Genomic DNA, 22,881 nt, shown 5'->3' with positions numbered 1-22,881 from the left:
TTACCTAAGAAATCGTTAACGCGGGTGGCTAATATTTTCGTCAGAAGTTTCACATCAACATTTATTTTTTCCTCAAAATATTTGTTATTGTGTTGAAGCTTTGGTCATGTTACAACAGCATGACTTGCATACGAGCATCAACAGTTTTCCATGTTTAACAAATAGCATATATTAATCCAGAACACGTTGCACATTGAACATTACTATCCTATGGTTCATACTTATTGCGACCACTTAGGAGACTTCAAATGTAAGAGTACCTCCATCAATATGTTATGCTGTGGAATACTCTAGGGTAGAGTACGTGGACCATCATGGCGCCTCATTCCTTCTCTACCCCCCCCCCTCCCCTCAATTTCTCATTCATGTAATAATGTCTCCTGTGTACCTCTCTGCACAGGAGGGTGCCTTCCCCTGGCGAGTGTCGCAACCTGTGGTCGCAACCTGTCTTATCCCATCAGATAACTCCATTTAGGCTAATCTGAATTCAACATTTCAACCAGAATTATTTTAGTCAAGACTCACCGACTATCTTCTCTCCACCTCTCCCTGCACGTCCTGCATGTTCCTCTGGCAGCCTCTCCTCTCGATCTCTCCACTCCAGCACAGCACAAATCAATCATATATATTCCATACAGTAGTACCTGCATCGTTTTTAGCTACTTAATGTCAAGGGACTCGCCAATGATCTCCCCTACTGGCACCTGACATTCTAGTTACCATCACTTGATGGAGAAGCTGATATTCCCGTTGGGATAGCCAGACAGCCGAGGGAGCCCTGTTGTTCCCCCTCCAGATACCATAATGAGTACCTGAAGGGGAGAACCATTTTGTGTATCATGGTGGCCCTATATTGAGTCGAATGTAGCTTTGTCTCCCTCCAGGATAGCCTCCACACATCGATATTTATTAAAGAAATTGGGCGAAAGTTCGACCAAATTCCAGGATCTTTGTTGGGCTTTAGGATTCATGGCCACGTTGGCTGTTAACATATTCCAATCAATATAATTCCTTTTTTGAGGAAATTGAACATTTTAGCAAGTTGGGGGACAAGTAAGTGTGAATTTTTTTTGTAAAAGAGTGTCGAAAAACCCATCTGGACCCGCCCTTTTGCCAGTTTTGAGACTACGAATAGCCTGAACAACTTCCTCTTCGGTAATCTCGTCATCCAAAGCTTGGGAGCAAGAGTCTAGTAATTGCGGAAGAGTGAAAAGCGGATATCTGGGAGGGGGAGGGGGGCACAGGTTCTGAGTACAATTCAAAAAAGTGGAAACAAAACTCTTCAAGAATTTTGATTGGCTTACTGGCGATCGTATTTGACATAGTCTTCACGGTAATTGGGCTGGGTTTTGGATCTAGTACTCTTCATTTTTGGGCTAACATGGAATCCGGTTTATTCGCTTTAGCGTAACATTTTTGATTTTTGACCAACGCATTGCCCGTTCAGAGTCCATGTTTAAACATATATTTAGATCGTTACGAGCTTTGGTAAAAGCAGCCAGGTGAGCTGTAGTAGGAGAGCTCTTGAATTGCTCTTGAAGTTCTTGAGGCCAGATCAAATGTTGATTCTAATAGCTTTACATCTAATCTAAGGAGTCCTTGTGTCCTTGGGGTGTGGTCAATGGCGACTTATCTAATTAAGGATTAAGAACCAAATTGGAATCGCCACAGAGTGGAATCATCCCTTTTCCATGGGTTTCAAGGAGAGAAATGATACTTGTTTGTGTTTGGTACATAGTAGGAGAGGATAGTGACCAATGAGTCAGAAATTGTACCCTGTATGAGAAGATACCTCCCATCAGGATCCAAAATTTGTTTAGCACACTGAAAAGCAATTTTTGTGTGAAATGCTATGAGGAAACCTCTGTGTCTTGAGTCTGCCGTGGACAGATACACCTGGGGATATTTTGCGTCAAAATATTTGGGGCAAGAGGTGGAGGAGAAATTAGTTTCTTGCAAACACACTGTCTACTTGATGTGATCGAAGATAGCGGAAAACCTTAACTCTTTTTTGGGGGGATGTTCATACCTTTTACATTAAGGGAAAGCCATTTTAGAGGCATTGTAGGTAAAGGTTTTTTTTTTTTTCTGTTTTTTTGGGTTTTTTTATAGAAAAAGCGAAAACTGCTTAGATGCCGTTTATTGATCCATGAACATACAAACTGACATAAAAAACTACTCGCATGGTAATATATGAGTGAATGGTACAAGGCAGACCCCACAAAAGCTGCCTCGCTAGCTGATGCACTTCGGGGGATATACCCCCTTCCTCAGAGCTAACAAATTGTAAAATAAGATACAAATAAATAGACTGGGTGAACACCATGTGACCACAAGCCAAACCCACTCAATCAGATGCAGCTCATCGCCATCTCCTCATTGATAGGAATTGCACAGTGTGTAGTAACAATAAAAGGTGCTGATTTAATACAGTGAAGGAATAATTAACTGATCACTCACCTCCTACTAGATGTACAACACCATACGTTCGCAAACATTTGAATTGCCCGCTCAGCGGTTACCAGCATTACAGAGCCGCAAATAAGGTGAGGGGGGTTATAGGTATGCAGTTTTTTATGCGGCTAGTGTAACCCTGGGTTGCTTATTTATCACGCTCTCTCCTTCAATGGATTCTGAGGAAAAAAATCTGTTTTTCAGCATTAGACTTGTTTTTATTTGAACATACAATAACATTTATTCTATAAATAGCCAATTTTTTTTCGCACAATCAGCATCTTTTAAATTGTTGCATTCCTGATTTCTAGTGCATATAGCGACCGATTTATTATCCTAGTTTGTTTCATTCATAAATGCCTTCATAAGGAAAATGTGTCTCCAAAATTGTCCCGGTCCTCATTATTTTCACTTTTATAAAGCCATTTTTATATATAAAAGTGATTTACATATTTAAATTTGTCCATATAACACCCCTTTTTATGAAGAAAAAAAATTACTAGTAGTCTTTAGTCTGTGATGAGTATGCCTTAAAATAAATTAATAAATAATGGGAGTTGTCTGTCTGTGCAAGTATTGACTATTCAACTGTACATCAGCTGCTGACACAACTAGACTATTATCTTGCCTGGTTATATTCAGTGATTTAAACAGTTTCTATTTTTAAAACCATAAAGGTGCCCATACACTGCTCGATTCTCGTACAAGAATCGCGGGAAATCCCGCGATCGTACGAGAATCAAGCAGTGTGAACGAAGACGTCCGACCGTTTCTACTGTACGGTCGCAGGTCTTTTGTCTAAGGAGCACGCTAGAAAACCAGCCGAAAATCGTACGATTGTATGTGAACTTTTTCTTTTTCTTCATTTACCTGTTTTTAAAGCAGAACTCTGTTCATTTTGGTCTAGGGAGGAAAATAACAGTTTTACTCGCCCAATTCTCCAAGCCAGCCAGCTGTGACAGCATTACCTCCAGACTCTCCCCTCATATGCTTACATTTCTGAGTTCTACCCCCATAGACTTGCATTGAGTTCTAAGTTCGAGTTAGAACTTTTTCCATGTTCGAAAGTTCGAGTTAGAACCGAACACGGGGGTGTTCGGCTCATCACTAGTCCCTATGTGTCCTTTGGTCCTATACACTGTGTATAGAACGTGATGACTCTGGGACCTTAAATCGCTGCAGTGGAGGGGGGAACGAAGGACAGGTCTAAGAGCAAGCCAACTCTGAGGATCAAGTTGAGCATAACTTTTATTTTACTCCCTAGACCAATACGAGCAGTTAACTCTTGCAAGGGTAAATAAAAGATTTGCCCAAAGTTCTGCTTTAAAGCTACAAATGGACATAAGTCAGTAATCAGAAAACTCCAATGCAGAATGATAATTCTGAATACAAACTTGACAAACATACACTCGCATTTTAGTCAATGTTTATGCACTAAGTAGACAACTCAACAGCTGGCCAGTTAATATGTGCAGATAACCCAGGCTGATAACAGACCTACATTTTGTTTTTTTGGCCAGATTGGGCAACAATCCTCTTTTATATAAGTGGATTTGAAATGGTTTCTTCATTACATTTATATTTCAGTGTTTGTTTATGTCTGTGCTACCTAGCGAATCGTGCTTCTGCCCAATTTGCTTTTAACAGAATTTTTTTTTCCCCTCAGCTTCTGTCTCTTGGAGACTTCCAGAAAAAGACAGAAGATGGACATACGAAGTTTGAGTAATATGGAACTCAAAGAAGAGTTGCTGAAACATGGGGTCAATCCAGGACCTATTTTACGTATGCATATCATATTTGATGAACTATCGTGTGTGGGGAATATCAGGCCAATTTTCAGGAAGTCAGGCAACATGTGCTGATGACCTTTTATAACTATGACATTTAAAGTGCAGTTACACCTTACTTGGTAAAAGTACAATACACGTTATAAACTTTAACGTGTATCAAAATCCAAGAACAAAAATGTAATACATAAGGCTTGATTCACAAAGGTAAACCTTGGAAGCACTTTTGTAGGTCCGTATGCCATACGTCCTTGGCAGCGAAAGGGTTAAGTCCATAGAAACCTCCTTCCTCTAACTGCTCCTCCATTTTTTTTTGCTCCTTACCTTGTGAAAAAACATATACTACTTGCCATCCAGATGCCTTGCATGGGCTGTTTCGCAGTGCAGAGAGCTGCTAATGCGGTGCTGCAGATATGCCCGCTCCCACCAGTCCCCGGCAGTCACCTCTCGCTGAAGTGACTCCTCCTCTAGATCTTTAGAGGACCCTACCTCTAGAAAGTGTCCATGTCACACACGCAGTGACAGGGACACCTGGAGACCCCCACCTACTGTAAACAGAAGAAGAAATAAGACTTGGAACTGTTTTATTTCTAAGGGAAGGAAATCAGCTTCAGGGGTATTAAAACTGAGTGTGAACAATCTCCAGGACTGGTGGTTTACATGCGAGTCCTCTTAGCCAGGTCATAACCAGACCACTGTTCTAATCTTTACTGACACTTTAACTACAGGAATGGTACTGACTGACAGAAAGCAGATGTGGTACCAGTATTCAAGAAAGGGACAAGATTTACACATGGTAATTATTAGCCAGTCAGCTAACATCAGTAGTATGCAAAATATTTGAGGGAATGATAAGGGACTGTATTCAAAAATCTACTTATGATAATGGTATCATAAGTAAAAACCAACATGGATTTCTGAAGGGCTGTTATTATTATATAGGATTTATATTGGACACCGCTGCCGCCCCTCTGCGCCCTGCCGCCCAGAGGCCGGGCCTCTGTAGCCTTGTGGGGAATCCGGGCCTGCCCCCACATACACCTGCAAACATGCGTTGGGTGCGCTTATGTGTGAAAACGACTTTTGCGCTGCACATGTTGCACATCACCGCAAACGTCGGCGTCCAACCAATAATTTAGGGCCATTATTCACTGATAACACTAAACTGATGGGCAGTAAAAGCATTTAAAGGAGAACTATGGGGTCAGGGCTTTCCCCATAGTTCTCCTAAGGGTAACGGGAGGACACAAACTAGCATCCTCCCGTCACCCAAAGCTCAGTATATAGTGAGCTACAGCTCGCGGTATGCTAAGACCGCCGCAGCCGGGACAGATCCCGACATCACTGTCGAGATCCACCCAGCTGTGTGATTTGACAGCTAGCTCTGCCTATCTAGAGGCAGAGCCAGCTGTACTCACTCCCCCGTCCGTTCCGCCAGTCAGCGCTGGAGGAATGGACAGGGGAGGGGGGAATCCCTGCAGGGAGCCGTGAGTAACAGTGACAGTTTCATTGTCACAGTTCGGCAAGAACTATGAGGCTGAGTGATTTTTCTCTCGCCTCATAGTTCTCCTTTTAAAGCGTCGCCTTTGGCCATTTTTCGGTGTGGTCGGATTTTGCGGGCGCGTGCAATTTGAAGGGTTGATAAATATAGAAAATGAACTGCGCCAATAAGCAAGCTAACAGCTACAAGGCACTGGAATGTACACCCACTGTGAGTGTGTATACATGAAAAATTAATAACTAAATGTGCCGAGCTCCAACAATGATCAGATATAAAGAGTATAAAAAACAGTGACTCAAACAAATGTCAGTGAAAAAAATCAATGAGGTGTAAAGTCTTTGCATTTGGTGAAGGAACAAGAAATATTCATCACTATTGCTATATTTGGAAATTTTTGCAGATTTATGAAGATTTAAAGACTACGCCTGATTGATTTTTTTCACTGACATTTGTTTGAGTCACTGTTTTTTTATACTCTTTATATCTGATCATTGTTGGAGCTCGGCACATTTAGTTATTCAATTTGAAGGGTTGACATGTTTGGTGTCTATTTACCTGACCCGGTCTTTTATGTTTTATCAAAAAATGGGGTGATAATAAATGTTTCATTACATTTCATAGGAAAACAGTTTTTTTTTTTTTTTTCAAAATGTAAGGTACAGCCAGGAAGGGGGTTTAACACCCGGGTCTTTAAGTGGTTAAAGAAGTCTCACCTTGCTTAGTAACCCAACTCCCACAGTGTGTGTTGCTTTTTATCCCATGCTTCTCTGTGCAGCAGAATCCGAGATCCCGACGGGGACAGCACGCCCCCCTCTATTCCCCACCACGCTATGCAAAAGAGGAGGGCCTCTTGATGTACAGCACTTGTCTCACTGTTTTCCAGACACAAAATAACACCCCTCCTTCTGCATTTTTGTGACAGATTGTTTTCGGAAATTGCAGGGACAGTAAAAGCTGTAAATCGAGAACAATTTACACTGTCGGAATTGAACTGTGAAATAGGTGAGATTTCTTCTATAAGGAATCTTAGACATCTATTGGACCACCAATGTCAACTAAGATTGGGCCGGATCAGCTTCTTCCCTGGACAAAGGGGCTGGGGTTTCACAGATCTTAACTCAGAAGTGTTCAGAGTTGAGAACATCCAGGTTCATTCTGCAACCATATACTGATCTCCTGCCCTTTGTGATGGAGGTCCTGGGCACCCAGAGGGGAGAGGTGATGGAGGTGGGGTGGCACCTTGTTCACCATGTAGAAGTGAACAGGTGGCCTTACAGTGAAGGTAGGTCTCTATAGGCCCCAATGGCTGAGCATTCTACTTGCAAGCCTGCAGAGAGACGGCTTTGGAGATGCACCCACGCTGGTGTATAGTCATGCAAAATACACCCAATGGAAATTGTTGACTTTTTCAATATATTTGAGTAAGCAAGCCTTTGATTTATTTATTTCTAATTATTCATCTAATTATTTATTCAGACAGTGCCTACATATGAAGGTGGTGTAACTCAATAAAACCATCAGGAAAAAAAATCCCTACCAATCATTTATTTAATATCATTAGATTTAATAGTGCTTTGGAAAAATGTAAGTACACCCCCTTCAGCAGAAATGACTTTTTGTAGGCGTTTTAAATAACTGTGCACCATTCTTTGAGCTTGAAATTTTTGACCGCTCTTCCATGCAAATTCCTTTTAGCACCAAGATGTTTGAAGGTTTTCTTGGATGAGCTTTTTTGAGCTCATCTAGAACATTTTAATGGGATTTAAGTCAGGTCTTTGTCTAGGCCAGTCCATAACCCTCCCATTTCTTGTTTTTGAGCCATAACTTGGCTGCATGCTGCCCAGGCTCAGAAGCAGCAAAGCAACTCCAAACCATAACATTTGCACTACCATGTGTCTCATGAGATTCTGTTTTCGGTTTGCGCCAAATATGTCTGCTATCTTTTGATTTCATTAGTCCACAGTACATTCTTCCAGAGGACCTGACCTTTGTGTGGACAGCAAATACTTTTTTTTTTTCTGTGCATGTTAAATTGGTGCATCTCTTTTTGATTGTAGATGCATATACTTTGACACCAACTGTTGCATGAGTTACCTGAAGATTCTCAGCGGAAAGTTTGGGCTTCTTTTAGCATGCCACTTGAAATGGTTAAAAATAATTTGGCTATCTTTCTAAATCCCTTGCCAGGCTCATAGACATCCACGGAGCTCTTTTCATCTTGGCATGATAACACCACACATGTCAATAGCAAGAACACCTTTTACAAATCTCTGCCTGTGACTGCCTGGTTTGGCAACTATTTCTAACCCCCATACATCATTTCTCAGCTGTTTATTCCTCTTCCTATCTTGCAATGGAGGTATTTTTTTTGTAAAGCACGGTTTTGACTTTGCAACTTGTTCCTCCCCCTGATCACAGGGGATTTAAACACCCACTGTCACATTCCCCAGCAATCTAACGTTCCTGAATCTCTTATTGATCTTCCTGAAGACTCTTTGGTGGACACTGAGCCCCTCTATTCCCTAGAGGTGGAGACGGAGATCCCAGCAGCTACATTTCATCCAGTAGTTCCACCAAAACAGCAGGAACCTATTTCTTTTCTAATAAAGGTTGTATATTCCACTTTTAATTTGGAGGATTCCACTGTTCCTTTTACTATGGTGCCTGGGCCCTTTTCTTGTAGACCTAAATGATTCACCCTCCCTTATTCAATGATTTTATCAAGGTTTGAAACATGGAGCCAAGCAATTTTTAGCCAAGAAATGGACTACTCCCACAATTTAACCCACCAGTGGCTTGTCTTAACAAAGCCCTGACCATTCCTATAGAAGATGCCATCCTTTAAGGGCCCTGGTGACAAGAAATTCTCCAAAATTGCAAAGAAGAACTGTTGGCTGCTGGTATTAACATTCAGCTTATTGATTGCGTTGACCAGATGACCGTTCGCATTGAACTTGTGTGACAGGATGCTGGATACTTTCCGTGTTTATGTGATCTGGCTTAAGTGCTAGTCGGCAGAGCAACAAATTACCCTTTACAAACTACCCTTTGTGGGAGACCTTCTTTTTGGCTCCTATTAAATAAAACCATTAAAAAGGTGTTTGAGAGTACTTGCTTACCTCAGCTACACAAATATAGCGATCAACCTTGCAGTTCGACACCTTCCTATCCTGCATTTAAATGTTTCTTTTATTCCTCCTAGCTCCGGTGATCGATCGAAAGTAACGGAGCCAGGACAGGACGGCAAGGAGCGGCTGCAAGGAGCGGATCGCGTACCTGACTGAATTTCCACTCGCCCTCTCTTTATTTCCACTCGCCAAATGCGAGCGGGCGAGTGGAGATTTTGAGCCCTGCTCCAAGTCATTGTTCCAGGATCCACAAGTCGTCTTCCACCCTCTCAGGCTCCGAGTTCTAAATGTTATGGCAAACCAAGGGATCCATGTCTGCAGTTGAATCCGATTCAGAATGAATGTCCACCCCCAACAGTTACATCAGAGGAGGGGGGTGGACCATCGTCTAGATGGTTTTCACTGAGTTTAGGAATCTCACAATGGGTGAAGTGCGGGAGGTAGTATTTAAAGGTTACAAAAACATTTTCACCTCCGTCCTTCGCCCCAATTCTTCCCTTCATGTCTTAGTGTCTCAGCAATATCCGATCTCCTTTCAACCAATCAAGAATTGTTGACTCAGGGGGGTCATTGTTCTTGTTTCCCCTCCCAACTGAACAGTTTCAAGAAAACCCATAGGAGACACTTGTCCCATTTTGACCGCAGAGGCCAAACGCCTGTACATCCTCAAAATTTTGGTTGTACTGTAGGTTGTAAAGATGTGTAACGGCAACCGCCGTCACCGCTCACCTGGGAATCGGGGGGTACTGGGTTCTGCCTCACGGGACGGGCCGTCTGCGTTCCGGCAGGGTGCGCGCGCATCTGCTTCCGGGTTCGGACGGCGGGTGCGTTCCACCTTGGCACGCGGAAGTGCTTCGTCTCGTTCGGCGGCTCCTCCCCCCGCCTCTTAGCCCTATATAAACGCCCCAGTGAGACAGTATGGCGTTCCAATATTGAAGACTGAACGCCTGCTGTCTCCTGGGACCCCCCATACCATCCAATACTGCTACCTTCTACAGAGGACCTTTAACGAACTCCACTTGGACCCCCAGCTCCTTCTGCTACTCCATTTAACCGCAAGTACCCTGGCATATTGCTCACCATTGAGTTAAACTAACTGTGTGTACAGAGAAGCTGGATTAACTTGCATGCTCCATCTAGTGGTCCTTTTGGAGAATACAACTTTACCTCTAAACCATAGCTGTTATCGATACTAACCTAATTGACAACCTGAACCTTACATCTTCTATTATTGTTACATTTGATGGGGGTTATGCAGTAATAATCCCATCCATCCTTTTACTTCTGCTTATTTTGGCTGTGATGCTTGAACCCTAACTCAGCGTTAAGATTGGGAGTGAAACCAGGGTTTCCGTCTGATTGGCCTCCGCAGTTGTGATCCACAAAACCCCAACCTCACACCAGGTGTTACAAGATGTAGGCATGCCCCCAGAACTACATTGTGAATCTAAGTACTGTAGGCCTATGCTAATATCTGGAAAGCAAGAGTTCCTGGGTGGATAATATATTTATTTTATAGTAATAAAATAAAAAAATGAATATAACATTTTTAACATTACTTCTACACAAGCTATTTTGAAATTTAAAGGACTCCGGCCAAAATTTGTAACACTTGCAGTGTAGCTACCCCCACACTGCAAGGGTTACCTGCTCGTTTTGGTCTAGTGAGTAAAATACCAAAGTTATACTCGCCTGATCCTCCGAGCCGGCTGTGACGGCACTCCCTCCTGCCTGTCTTCTCCTTCGCTGCAGTGATGCTATGTCCCTTGGCATTCTCATGTCCTATACACTGTGTATAGAACGTGATGACTCTGGGACCTTTAGACTGCTGCAGTGGAGGGGCAGCGAGGGTGGATGGAGAGCAAGTTGGCTCTGAGGATTGGGTGAGGTATAACTTTTTTTTTTTTTTTTTTCCTCCCTAGACCAAAACCAGCAGTTAATCCTTGCAATGCGGAGTTAGCCCCACTGCAAGGGTTAATAAAAATGTTGCCCTGAGTTCTTTTATGTTATTAAAAATGACATTTCCATTAAAAACTGCAGCCACGGAGGCGTGTCTAGCTGCGCATCACAATGGCCGCATTGTAATGGAGCTCCATGAATACCTGCCCTGATAGCGATGATTTGCAACCCGACCTGGTATCTTACCTTCTCCCCCTGCTACCTCTCCTTTCTGTGGACGAATCCCCGACATGAAAAAAAGGGGCATGGGTCTCCACAAGCCGCAGAAGCTCACAAACTTCTTCCCAGCGGTGCCACCGGGAGGTAGACAAGATGGCGCCGGCTTCGTCCGCCCTTCTCCATCTTGTTCACGCTCTCCACGATCTGAGGGCTCCATGTCTCAGCAATCCTCCCCGGCTCCATCAGAGGCTCTTATGCAGCAGGGTGAGTCATCTCCTTTTGACTCCCCGACTACATGCAGCCCAGCCAAGTAAACAATCCAAGCAGAATGACAGTGTTCAGTCACAGATCCCTTCAGACACACTACAGCCACAGGCTTCGTCTGTCGCACTGGAATCTTATCCGTCCAATACAATTCCTGCCTCATCTGCTGATCTGAAGGACATGCTCCTCTTTCTCCGTTCTTCACTGCAACAGGATATGCCAGCCATGTTTGACAAGATGTCTATCTCTGTGCAGCACTTATCTGAGCGAGCGTCTCATGGTGAAGTCAGACTAGGAGACCTCTCCCAGGGGCACAATTCTCTGAATGATCATTATGAAACTCGCACATCTGACATACAATGGCTAAAAATTAAATGCGCTGACCTGGAAGATAGGTCCAGACGCAACAATAATAAACTCAGAGGCATTACTGAAGCAGTCTCACAACAACTTCTTAAATATACCACTCAACTCCTCAAAGAGTTGCTCCCAGATGCCACGGCGGTGGATCTCACTATAGACTGGATCCATAGAATTGTCAAACCCTCATTCCTGCCAGATGCTGTCCCCAGAGACGTCCTGGCTTGTATGCATTTTTAGCATATTAAAGGGAAATTGATGGCTGCTGCACGTTCAAAACCCGTCCTGTCACCACAGTTTGAAGGTATATAATTCTTTGCTGATTTATCACAGATCACCATCCAGAGTTGCCGAAAGTTGGCTCCTATTTCCAGAGCGCTACGACAACACCACATCCCCTATAAATGGGGCTTCCCCTCTAAGCTGCTCCTCTCATACAAGGGGAAAGCCTACTCGATCGCCTCTATGGAAACTGGAGTAAAGCTCCTCACTGACTGGAATATCCCCACGCAGGCCTTAACCTCAAAGATTCCTCCAGATCCCAGAAGAATTCATCAGTAATGGACATTATCGGTATCCTGCACCGCTCAGAGCTAACCTCTTTATCAGGGCCCTGGATGAGCTTTTCAATTAGGCTCCATCACAGTAGCCTGTTCTAGTCCGATTACCAGTTTTGTTTATATTTTTCTTATAGGCACTACCATCTGCCTTATTTTTGCCCCACAGTTAGAGCTGCTTTTGCTGCCCATTGTTATTGGAATTTTTCTCCAATCTTTTCTTATGGTGTCTGTTACCAATGCCCTGTTGTTTTCTCCCCTGTGTTCCCTCCTGAGTCATAACAGCTTACCATCACGTATGTACTCTTTACATTTTCCAGACATATGCATCTATGTACTTCCATACATTATCTAGATCCGAACATCTGTTTTTACATAGTATTTGAGGTTGAATAAAGACATATGTCCATCAAGTCCAACCTATCGTGTGTGTATGGGTCCCTGTGTCATCTCGTTATTAGGAGTACCTGTACCCCTGTATATTACCGTTTCTCAGGAAATTGTCCAAAAGCTTCTTGAATGATTCCAGACTATTAGCTGAAATCATTGCTTGTGGCAGTGAGTTCCAGACCCTAACCGCGCGAACTGAGAAGAACCCCCTTCGCCCCTTGTGTTTTGAATTTTTTTCCTACCAGTTTCAGGTGGTGTCCTCTAGTCTTTGTTACGGAATTAATCTTGAAGAGTTTGTTGCTAATGTCGCTATGACTATGGAACATTTTGTACATGAAAATCATGTCCCCCCTTAATCTCCTTACTTCCAGCGTGAACATATTTAAATTTAGTAGCCGTGTCTCATAGCTCTTGTCCTCCATCCCTTTGATGAGTTTGGTTGCCCTCCGCTGGACTCCCTCCAGCTCAAGGACATCCTTTCTGTGTACCGGTGCCCAAAACTGCACATCATACTCCAGGTGAGGCCGAACCATTGATGTGTACAGTGGCAAAATTATAGACTTGTCCCTGCAAAACATTGCCTTCTTGATGCAGGGCAGGATTCTACTAGCTTTGCTTACCGCAACCTGGCACTGTAATCTATTATTGAGTTTATGGTCTACAATGACCCCCAAATCTTTCTCCATTTCAGACTTCCCTAGAGGCATACCCATAATTGTATAACCCATTTGCTTATTATTTATCCCAAAGTGCATAACTTTGCATTTATCGACATTAAACCTCATCTGCCACATAGTTGCCCACTCCCCTATTTTATCCAGGTCCTCCTGCAATGTTACACTATCTTGGTCCGTTTCTATTACCCTCCCAATTTTGGTATCGTCAGCAAACACTGAGATATCGCTGTGTACTCCGTCCCCGATGTCGTTAATAAACAGGTTGAATAGCATGGGTCCCAGCACAGAACCCTGAGGCACACCGCTAATGACACTAGCCCAGTCTGAGAGGTCGCCATTTATTGATACTCTCTGTACCTGTTCCTTCAGCCAGTTCTCTATCCATGTACACACCCTTCCATCTATGCCCATAGACCGCAGCTTGTATAGTAAGCGTTTATGAGGTACCGTATCAAAAGCCTTAGCGAAATCCAGATATACCACATCCACAGACCTCCCTCCATCCAGATCTCTACTTACCCCGTCGTAAAAAATCAGTAGATTTGTCTGACAGGAACGGTCTTACCTAAACCCATGCTGATTATCGCTAACTATACCATTATCCCGAACAAATTCTACTAAATAGTCCTTAATCATTCCCTCTAACCGATGTAAGACTAACTGGTCTGTAATTCCCAGGTTGGCATCTTGCCCCCTTTTTGAAAATTGGAACTACCGTAGCCCTCCGCCAGACACTAGGAACTCTACCCGTCATTAGTGAGTCCTTTCAAAATGATGAATAATGGTCTTGTTATAACCGCGCTTAGTTCCTTAAGTATCAGATTATCCGTGCAGATGCACGGGGTGCAGATTATCCGGTCCCAGTGCTTTATTCGCATTAAGTAGACTAAGCCTTTGTTGTATCCCGGGTTCTTTCAGCCACTTGGCTATATTCTGTGATGAACTAAGTGTTTTATCGTAGGCGTCAAACCCGTTTCCCTCCTGAGTGTATACTTCGGCCCTCTCCTTGTCATTTGTGACTTACTTCCCTCTTTCATCCTTTATTGGGCCTATCGGCTCCTTTCTCACCTTTTTACTGTTTATATATTGGTAATTCTCCCACCTCTGTCCCTCCTGAACAGGTTATACCCCTCTATATTGGTGGCCCAATCATGTGCGCGGTCTAGCCAGTAGACATGTGCACTGCCAAAAAATTCGTTTAGTTTCGTTTCGTTTTAAATTCGGATTTGTGGTATTTCATTTTTCAGGATTCGGGTGTGAAAGTCAATTCGGAATTCGGATTCGGATGAAATTCGGTAGCGTTAGTACGAACGTTTGTTTCGTTTTCTGTTCGTATTCGTTTCTTATTCGTTTCGGTCGTTCGTTTGCACAAAAGTGACATTTGAGGGGGAAAAAATATTTTTCTCCTTCTCTAATGTCACTTTGCTCCAACGAACGAAACGAATAAGAAACGAATAAGAACAGAAAACGAAACGAACGTTCGTACTAACGCTACTGAATTTCGGAAATGGAAATTCGGATTCGTTTGCATTCGTTAGGTCTGTAATTCGGAATTCGGATAAATCTGGATCAACTCTCCTGTCCATTCACTTCCTCTGAAATTGATTCCGTCATAGACTCTCTTCCACTTCATAAGTCCCCTGGAGCTGATGGATTTCCGAATGAGTACTATAAATGCTCCAAACCCATTCTCACACCCCATCTTACTACTGTTTTTAGAAAGGCAATGACTATGGGGTCCTTTCCCACCAAAATGCTACAAAGTATAACAGTCACTATACCTAAACCACAAAAAGATCCATCCCTTTCCAGCAACCACAGACCCATATTGCTATTAAACTCTGTTATGAAAATGTATGCAAAGGCAATCTCCATGAGATTACTTCGCATTCTCCCCTTTTGGTACATCCTGATCACATTGGGTTTGTTCATGACAGGTAGGCGCCATATGGTTTAAAAAAACCTAAAAAGTAAAAAAAAAGTTAAAGTGAAATAAAGAACAATTAAAAATGCAAACAAGTTTAAAAAAATAAAGTTTATAAAATAAAATTAAAAATAGAAAAAAACTTTTTTGGTGTGTCATTTTAAATAATTAAAAAAAAAATGATATATTCTACTGAACAACGTGAACAGACGGCAAAACAAACGTGACCCTTCTCTATGCTATCCAAAACTAAAAAATGTTTTTTGGCTGGAGTTGCACTCAAAAAATTTACCTGTTCCGACTTGCATACAAATTCAACTTAAGTACAAACCTACAGTCCCTATCTTGTATGTAACCCGGGGACTGCCTGTATACACACACACACACATATAATATATATATACAAACACACACATATAATATATATAATATAGTTAGGGCTGTTACTGATTAAAATGTTCATGTTCGATTAATCCAAATTTTTTTTAATCGATTAATTATAACGCATGTACAGATCCAACTACATTGGCCCATACACATACAGCACAGCAATGAAGTAATACAATCAACTAGGATCACATTAATCTCACGTGCCCCACTCAATATGGCCGCCGCTTGAGGGGGGCCAACTCAGAATAATAACGTGCTGGATTAGTGTGATCCTAGTTCATTTTATTACTTCATTGCTGTGCTGTATGTGTATAGGCCAATGCCTTGGCTGGCGCTCGTGCAGAGCGCCAGCACTTCCCGTTTCGTTACAACTAAGAGGTTGGGCAAACCTCTTAGTTGTAACGAAACCGGAAGTCAGGCGCAGAACTCGATAAGTGTTGACAGATCACCGGCCAAGTGGCTCTCAGCCAGGAGGGACAAGAGGTTCCAGGAGGCAAGTTCTTGCACTGGGAAAGAGCTGACTTTGCAGCTCTTCCCAGGATTTCTGGATTTGGCATGGGATCCTGAACTGGGAGATTTCTAAGAGAATTGGGAGGGATGAAATCTCCATTCCTGGGTCCATTGTTTAATAGTGGCCAGCACCTAATTGCACACCTGTGCACAGCACTTATGGGAAGGGTGCTGGCTAAGGTTCTGGGCTCCAGCTGGGAAGAGGAACAGGGATGTTCAGGAGCCAGGAGGACTCCTCCCAGAAGGCAAAGGGGAGCTAAGTGGCTGTGTGGGCTAGAGGCACAGGAAGACAGCCGAGGAGGTTTAGAGAGCCGCTTACACATGAAGTATGTGTGACAACCTGGAGTCGGTGAGACTATGTGTTCTGTTGGCTGGAATACAAGCGGACCGTGTATTATTGTTTGAAGTTATGTTTCTGCTCTGGAAGCAATAAAATACTGTTTTTTTTTTTTATGCTAGTTTGGTGTATTATATGTACAGGGGTAGTATTTTTTTTATGTGTATGGGATGTGTGTATTTTTATTTGTGCAAGGGTAGTATTTTTTTATGTGGGGGTGCGAAGAGTGTGGAGTGTATTAGGCTCCATTCACACCTGTACTTTTAGGTGCATTTAGGGATTCCTGCGTCAGGAATTTGCGTCTTCCTGCAGCAGAAATGCCTAATCTGGCGTTTACAAATGGCAGCTGTCCGTTCAAGTTAATGATCAAGTGACAGCAGCTGCATGTAAACGCTTGCACACCGCATGTAATGGTATGTGATATGATTACATGCAGTTAGAAAACACTCTCCCTGGATTCACAATCGATGCGTCTGGGGATAGATGATTTGATTCCTAATCTTGTGTAATCATATTACATATCATTACATGCGGTGTGCAGGTGTTTACATGCACCAGCTGTCACTCGATCATTAACATGAACGGGTGACAGCTTGCGCTTTTAAACACCCGATTAGAGCATTCCTGCTGCAGGAAAACGCACGTTTCTGACGCAGGAATCCCTAATCGCACCTAAACCTACAGATATGAATGGGGCCTTATTGTTTGTGTATATTAGTGCCCGTAGCACCATACCTGATCTAGTTACATTTTAAAGTATGAAATTTGGCGAGCGGCCTCCATGGGAGAAAAACATTTGTTGAGTAGCCCCCGAGTGAATTGAGTTTGAGACCCCTGTCCTATATAAATCATAGATAAGCCATTTTTCCTAGTTTCGACAAAATGTGGAGTAACAAACCCTACTGTGCATTGTGACTTATCTTTGGTTATAATTCATACTGCCTCTTTACTTGATGCATAAAACTGCAGCCACTGTAATTGTTTAAAACTGACAAAAAAAAATTCAATGCCATATGGCGACCTGGAGGCCTTCTATACATAGTTGGTGTAGAGAAAGTCCCCAGAAATGTAATTTGCTCTAGTTATTGGCTGGCTGATTTTGACACGTGTGCACTAATATACAAATAATTCTGTAGGCATCCCCTGCAATAGGAATTTTATTTTTTGTGAGATACTCCCTGAGGCGTAATTACTTATAAAAGGATGTAGACACTGCAACTTTCCTCATTAGAACATAAAACTCCACCAGCTGATTATAATGAACCCAGACACTCCTAATAAGGAATGAGTTTGGAAAGGACATGATAAATCAAACAGCTATTTCTTCAGATCAGAAACCAGTAGGAATCTGCAGCACAGTTTGTACAATGTACATTGATCACCCGGGGGGGTTTGTTTTTTTTCCTAAATAAAAGTGGACTCGTCCTTTTGAAACCTCTTTTTTAAAGATTTTTCACCACCCAATAAGTCATCCTGTTTTTACAAACCTTTAAGCTAGCCATACATCTTAAGATTTATCTTGTTCAGCCCTACGACTTAACAAAATTACATTTTAGGGAGCCAGCTGGTGCCAGCATGGCTATCCAAAGATTGAATATTGGCCAATTCATCAGGAATTGCATGTATGGCCAGTATTCTGACTCCGATTGTTGTGATAGCGATATATCACTTGTTGAGACCTCTAAGCCTGGCCTGTATAAGCAGATACAATCACTGCGGACAATCCTTGTCAGATAGCTGAACTCACCAATACCGTGTTCGTCCACAAAGGTTGCTTTATTCTGAACGTGAAGACAACAGGATAACAGCAGATGGATGGTTACAGTATTATGCGGTCAAAAGATGATGCCTTTCCTACGGTACTATGCAGAGTACATGTGTCCTTATTACATGTGGCTGTTAGCTGTGGCCATGACACAGGAAATACTGACCTCAGGAAGAAGGGTGGGCTTACATAAAGAGGAACTGTGTCATCGACCTCAGGGATATCAGGGAAAAAACAGGTGCAATATCACGAAAGGCCACTAGATGGCAACATAGGAACTAAATATAGAATGACTATAGAAAATGGTATAGAGAAACACACTATATAAATTCTCATCTACTAACAATGCTAATAACATATTCTATGCCCCATTGGGGCGGCACAGCCAGCTTTACTCATTCTACATTCTAACTTACTGATGATACCTCACCCAACAGAGTAGGTGAAATTCAAGCTTTTTATATCAAATATCCTTTCCTTTCTATTCTCCAACAAATATTTATTAGTCCATTTACATCAGCTCTAGTATTCACTGAAATGATTCTCCCTACTTTATATAGTCATTCAAATAATCAGAAATCAAAAGTATTCCTTTACCTTCTAGAATAGTTGAAGGCTCTTCCCTGGCATGATATGAATTTCCTATGTGTTTTCCTTGTGGAAAAAGGTTTCCAAGGCACCCGAATCTACCATGTTTCAGTGTGTCTGTTGCTGATCCCTTTCTTTTTTCTTATCTGCCTCTGAGATATTCTTGACAAAAACATTCTAATATCTATTATTTCTACTTAAGTTTATCTTTAAATTTATTTTTTTCGAGCCACTTTTTTAGTTGCAGCAAAAACGTACAATACATGTTATGTGAAGCATACTTTTTTGGAGTAATTTTTTCTTGCATAGTAATTGTGAATGATAATATTGTGAGGTTAAATCACCAATTACTGTCCCTCAGGAAATTATGCCTTTTTACTGTTGCATCTTTTGTTTTTAGCCAGTACTAGAGGTGTTTATGAAAAGAAGCTGCAGCAGTTGTTGGAAATGAAAGTCCAAGAAAATGGAGATGCTCATGAGGATCAATATTCAGACAGTGACGATGAAGGTTAGTGTAGGCTGCTAAAAAAAACAGCCATTTCTTTGTTTGCAAACTTAGACCTGGTTGTAGGCATGTAGTCTATTTTTTTCTCCTAGTTCTGTAAAAATACAGATGGCGACAGGGAGAGAGACACAAAGAAAATGGATGTCACAGACCGAGACATGGGGCCTTTCTTTTTTAGTCTTTGATACTGTTAGTATGCTGTGCCATTGTTCCCAAGCCGTTTTCACATCATATTACCAAGATAAAAATATAAAGTGTCTATTGAAATAACTGTACTCTGCTCTTTCTATATATGCAAGCTTCAGGAGGAGGTGCTCTTTCTATATATGCAAGCTTCACAGGGAGGAGCTTTTCTTGTTTCCCATAGAAACCAATAAGTCTTCCTTTTTTATGTCTATTCCACCAAGGGTAATTAAAAGGGGAAAGCTAATTGGTTTCTGTATGAAGAAAAAGATAGCAATACCACAGTGGAATGATGATATAATGAAGAAAGGGGAGAGACACTTCAGAAGTTGAAGATCTCAAATGCAGGCTGGGACAAATGCAGATAAGGAGCATACAGTGCAAGCAGACACAAACAACACAAATCTTCTCTGCTGCAATTATATAACCCTCGCAGGTCTTCTTCCCCCAGCCTGTGACTAGACAGTAAAAGGACAAGCAACAGACTGATGAGCTTGTCTGTCTGCCACTCTGCTCTCTCTTCCTATCAACATGTTTCTTAGTCTATGAGCATTGCAGCACAGCTAGCTCCTTGTACTGCTTTTAAATAGTTACATAGTTAGTCAGGTTGAAAAAAAGACGCATGTCCATTGAGTTCAACCTATAGAGATATGGAAAAGAAAAGAAAGCCTAAACAGAACGCTATGCCCACAATTACCCACTGTTGATCCAGAGGAAGGCAAAAAAAAAACTAAAAAGCATGGTTGTATTTGCTCCAACGGGGGAAAAAATCCTTTCTGATCCCATAAGGCAATCGGATATTCCCCGGATCAACAATCTCTAATGCTTTAATATACCTATAAGAACTCCATATCCAGTTATATTCTGTGCATCTAGGAATACATCTAGATTTTTTTTTATATATATAAATCCTTTATGGGTATTTAAATATTATAGAAATACAAACAATACAGATAATAGTCGTACAGATCATACACAAGGCATTTCAGGAAAGTTCCCAAAGATTAGTCGGAGAACATGGGATAAGCACTGCCTTATGCTTTTTGCCTTATTACACCATGTATTTATCTGTGAGCACTAGGCACATAGCATATCTATACTTAGAATCGGGAGTGGTGAAAGGAGGTGGAGAGAGGAGGAGGAGGAGGAGGAGGAAGAGAGAAAGGAGAAGAGGGAGGGGGGATCGCATACAAGTCTCATCGAGCTCTCAGAGGTTCCTGTTGTTTCCTGTTGTTTCCTGTACGTGGCCCGGCCATAGGCCTGGCTAACCCCTCATCCATATGAGATCGTTGGATGGAAGTGACACACCTCTGCTACCTTACCGCAGAAATCTCTGAGCATAGGGCACGACCAGAATATATGTAGCAGCGATCCTTCCTGTGTCTGACATCGCCAACAGAGTGGTGAGCACAGTGGGAACATTTTATGCAAGGTTTTAGGGACTCCATACCATCTGGATAGGATTTTAAACCCAGTTTCCTGGATATTGCTGGAGATAGATGCTTTGTGTCATCTGGAAGATCCTATCAACTGGGGGTGGAGTGAAAGTGGTTTCTAGATCTTTCTCCCATTTTGAGATATATACCGGCAGGGAGAGACCCGGTGAGCCGCAGAGCAGACGGTACGATACTGACAGGCCATGGCGGGTAGGGCCTTCCATCATACAGCATTCTTCGAAGGGGGTCAGCGGAGGCATAGCCTGTGGGTAACCCACCGCATGAGTGAGGAAATGGCGTATCTGGAGTGCCTTCCAGAAAGTCATGGGGGTGGTGGTGCACTTTTGAATTTCTCGAATGGGTAGGAGTACTGTACCTGCACGAAAATGGAATACCCTAAAGCTGCCTGACCGTATTAAACGGTTGAACTCTTTGTCATGTGGTGAAATGGGTAGGTCTGGGTGACCTAGTACTGAGGTCAGCAGGGATGGATAGCTATCCGATTTACAACCGTTCCTGTCTGTTTTGCAAATGGCCAGAGTGGGGCCAATAAGTGGGTGAGCTCGGAGGTGGCTCGTGTGTTTCTTTTCTAGCCAGGGCAGTCCCCCCAGGGGAACCAGGGAGCATGCCTGTTCCATGGGAATCCATCTCTTTTCAGACCCCCCTTGGCACCAGTCTAGCACCCTGGTCAAATGTACCGCCTTTTGATAGTTTAGGGGATCCGGGAACCCTATGCCCCTATGTGTTAGCGTCTGATGGAAACTCTATGTGTAGGTCGAGACATCAGTAGTTGGCTCACACGGTGGCCCCTATGTGCCCACAGGAATTTGCCAAATTCCCCTTTTACCTTCTTCAGAAAGCAGGTCGGGACATGTACCGGCAGTGTCTGGAGGAGGTAGAGTAGGCGGGGTAAAATGTTCATTTTGAGGATGCTATTCCGACCAAACCAGGTAAATGTGTTCTTCGTCCAAAGCTGTAGGTCTAGCTTTACTTTAGTAAGGAATGGTGGAAAGTTGGCCGAAAAGATCCCCCCAAGGGATCTACCGGACAAGATGTCCGGTAGATCCCCAGGTATTTAATACTATGGGCCGCCCATGTGAATGGAAAGGAAGAAGAAAAGGAATCTACAATGGCATTGGGGACGTTAAGGTTCAAGGCCTCTGATTTCTGCAAATTAACCAGATTTTTTTTTTTTTTAAAGATTAACTGAGCTAGCTAGAACTAGCTCCTGGGGGAGTTTATTCCACATTTCCACAGCTCTTACTGTGAAGAATCCTTTCCTTATGCAAAGGTTAAACCTCTTTTCCTCCCAGATCTTTCTCCATCATTGACTCCCCCAAACATACTCCCCCTAGAGCAGGGGTGCTCACTAGGTCGATCGCGATCTACCAATCGATCGCAAAGCTATTTCTGGTAGATCGCGATTGCTAGTCCAATTTGGCTGCTCTGTTTATCTGGGCACTCAGCTGCTGCTGGCCGGGTGCAGTTCTCCAACTTGGCCGGTAGGTGGTGCTCTGTCCTGGCCGAGCGCTTGCCACTGAAAGCCGTGCTGCACAGAGTTCAGAATTCAGCTGCTCCACTCTGGGGAAGCCTGAGAACAGGGCCCCTGGGCCACACACATCAGACATAGAGACATAGTCCAGGGCCGGGTAAGTGGTGTTCTTTATCAGAGGGAGGGGGCATTGTGTACCACAGGCTATGTACTGTGTGTGTGTGTGTGTGTGTGTGTGTGTGGGGTGTGTGTGTGTGTATACATATATGTTGGAGGCTAATGACATTAGCCGAATTTGTGGGAGGAGTCCGAGTGCCGAGGGGTACTTCAGGACGACGGGGAGGACGAACTGCAACAGGTATTGGCAGTGTGAGCGAGGACGCGGGTATTGGACGTCACTTCCGGTCCCGATCACTGACGGTTTTTCATCTCTCGCCGGTACAGCGTGGATTCGGGCCGCTCGATCAGCGGTCAGGCGGGCGGGAAAAGCCGCTTCATCTGATCGAAGGTATGTT

At 43.0% G+C, this 22,881-nt stretch overlaps 1 protein-coding gene across 1 annotated transcript in view; it reads left to right on the top strand.

The window, feature by feature from the left end:
* The window catches only part of LEMD1 (LEM domain containing 1), a 46,177-nt gene that overhangs the window by 3,598 nt on the left and 19,698 nt on the right, over positions 1-22,881 (top strand). The window contains exons 2-3 of the mRNA XM_018570570.1: positions 4,121-4,236; positions 19,151-19,258. Coding sequence (XP_018426072.1) covers positions 4,121-4,236; positions 19,151-19,258 — 224 coding nt within the window. The remainder of the gene's footprint in view (positions 1-4,120; positions 4,237-19,150; positions 19,259-22,881) is intronic.

The sequence above is a fragment of the Nanorana parkeri genome, unplaced genomic scaffold, assembly GCF_000935625.1.
Source record: "Nanorana parkeri isolate BGI_ZX_2015 unplaced genomic scaffold, ASM93562v1 scaffold1560, whole genome shotgun sequence".
NCBI classification, from domain to species: Eukaryota; Metazoa; Chordata; class Amphibia; order Anura; family Dicroglossidae; genus Nanorana; species Nanorana parkeri.
Note: the sequence above shows the minus strand (reverse complement) of the source record. Positions and strands in the feature narration are given on the sequence as shown.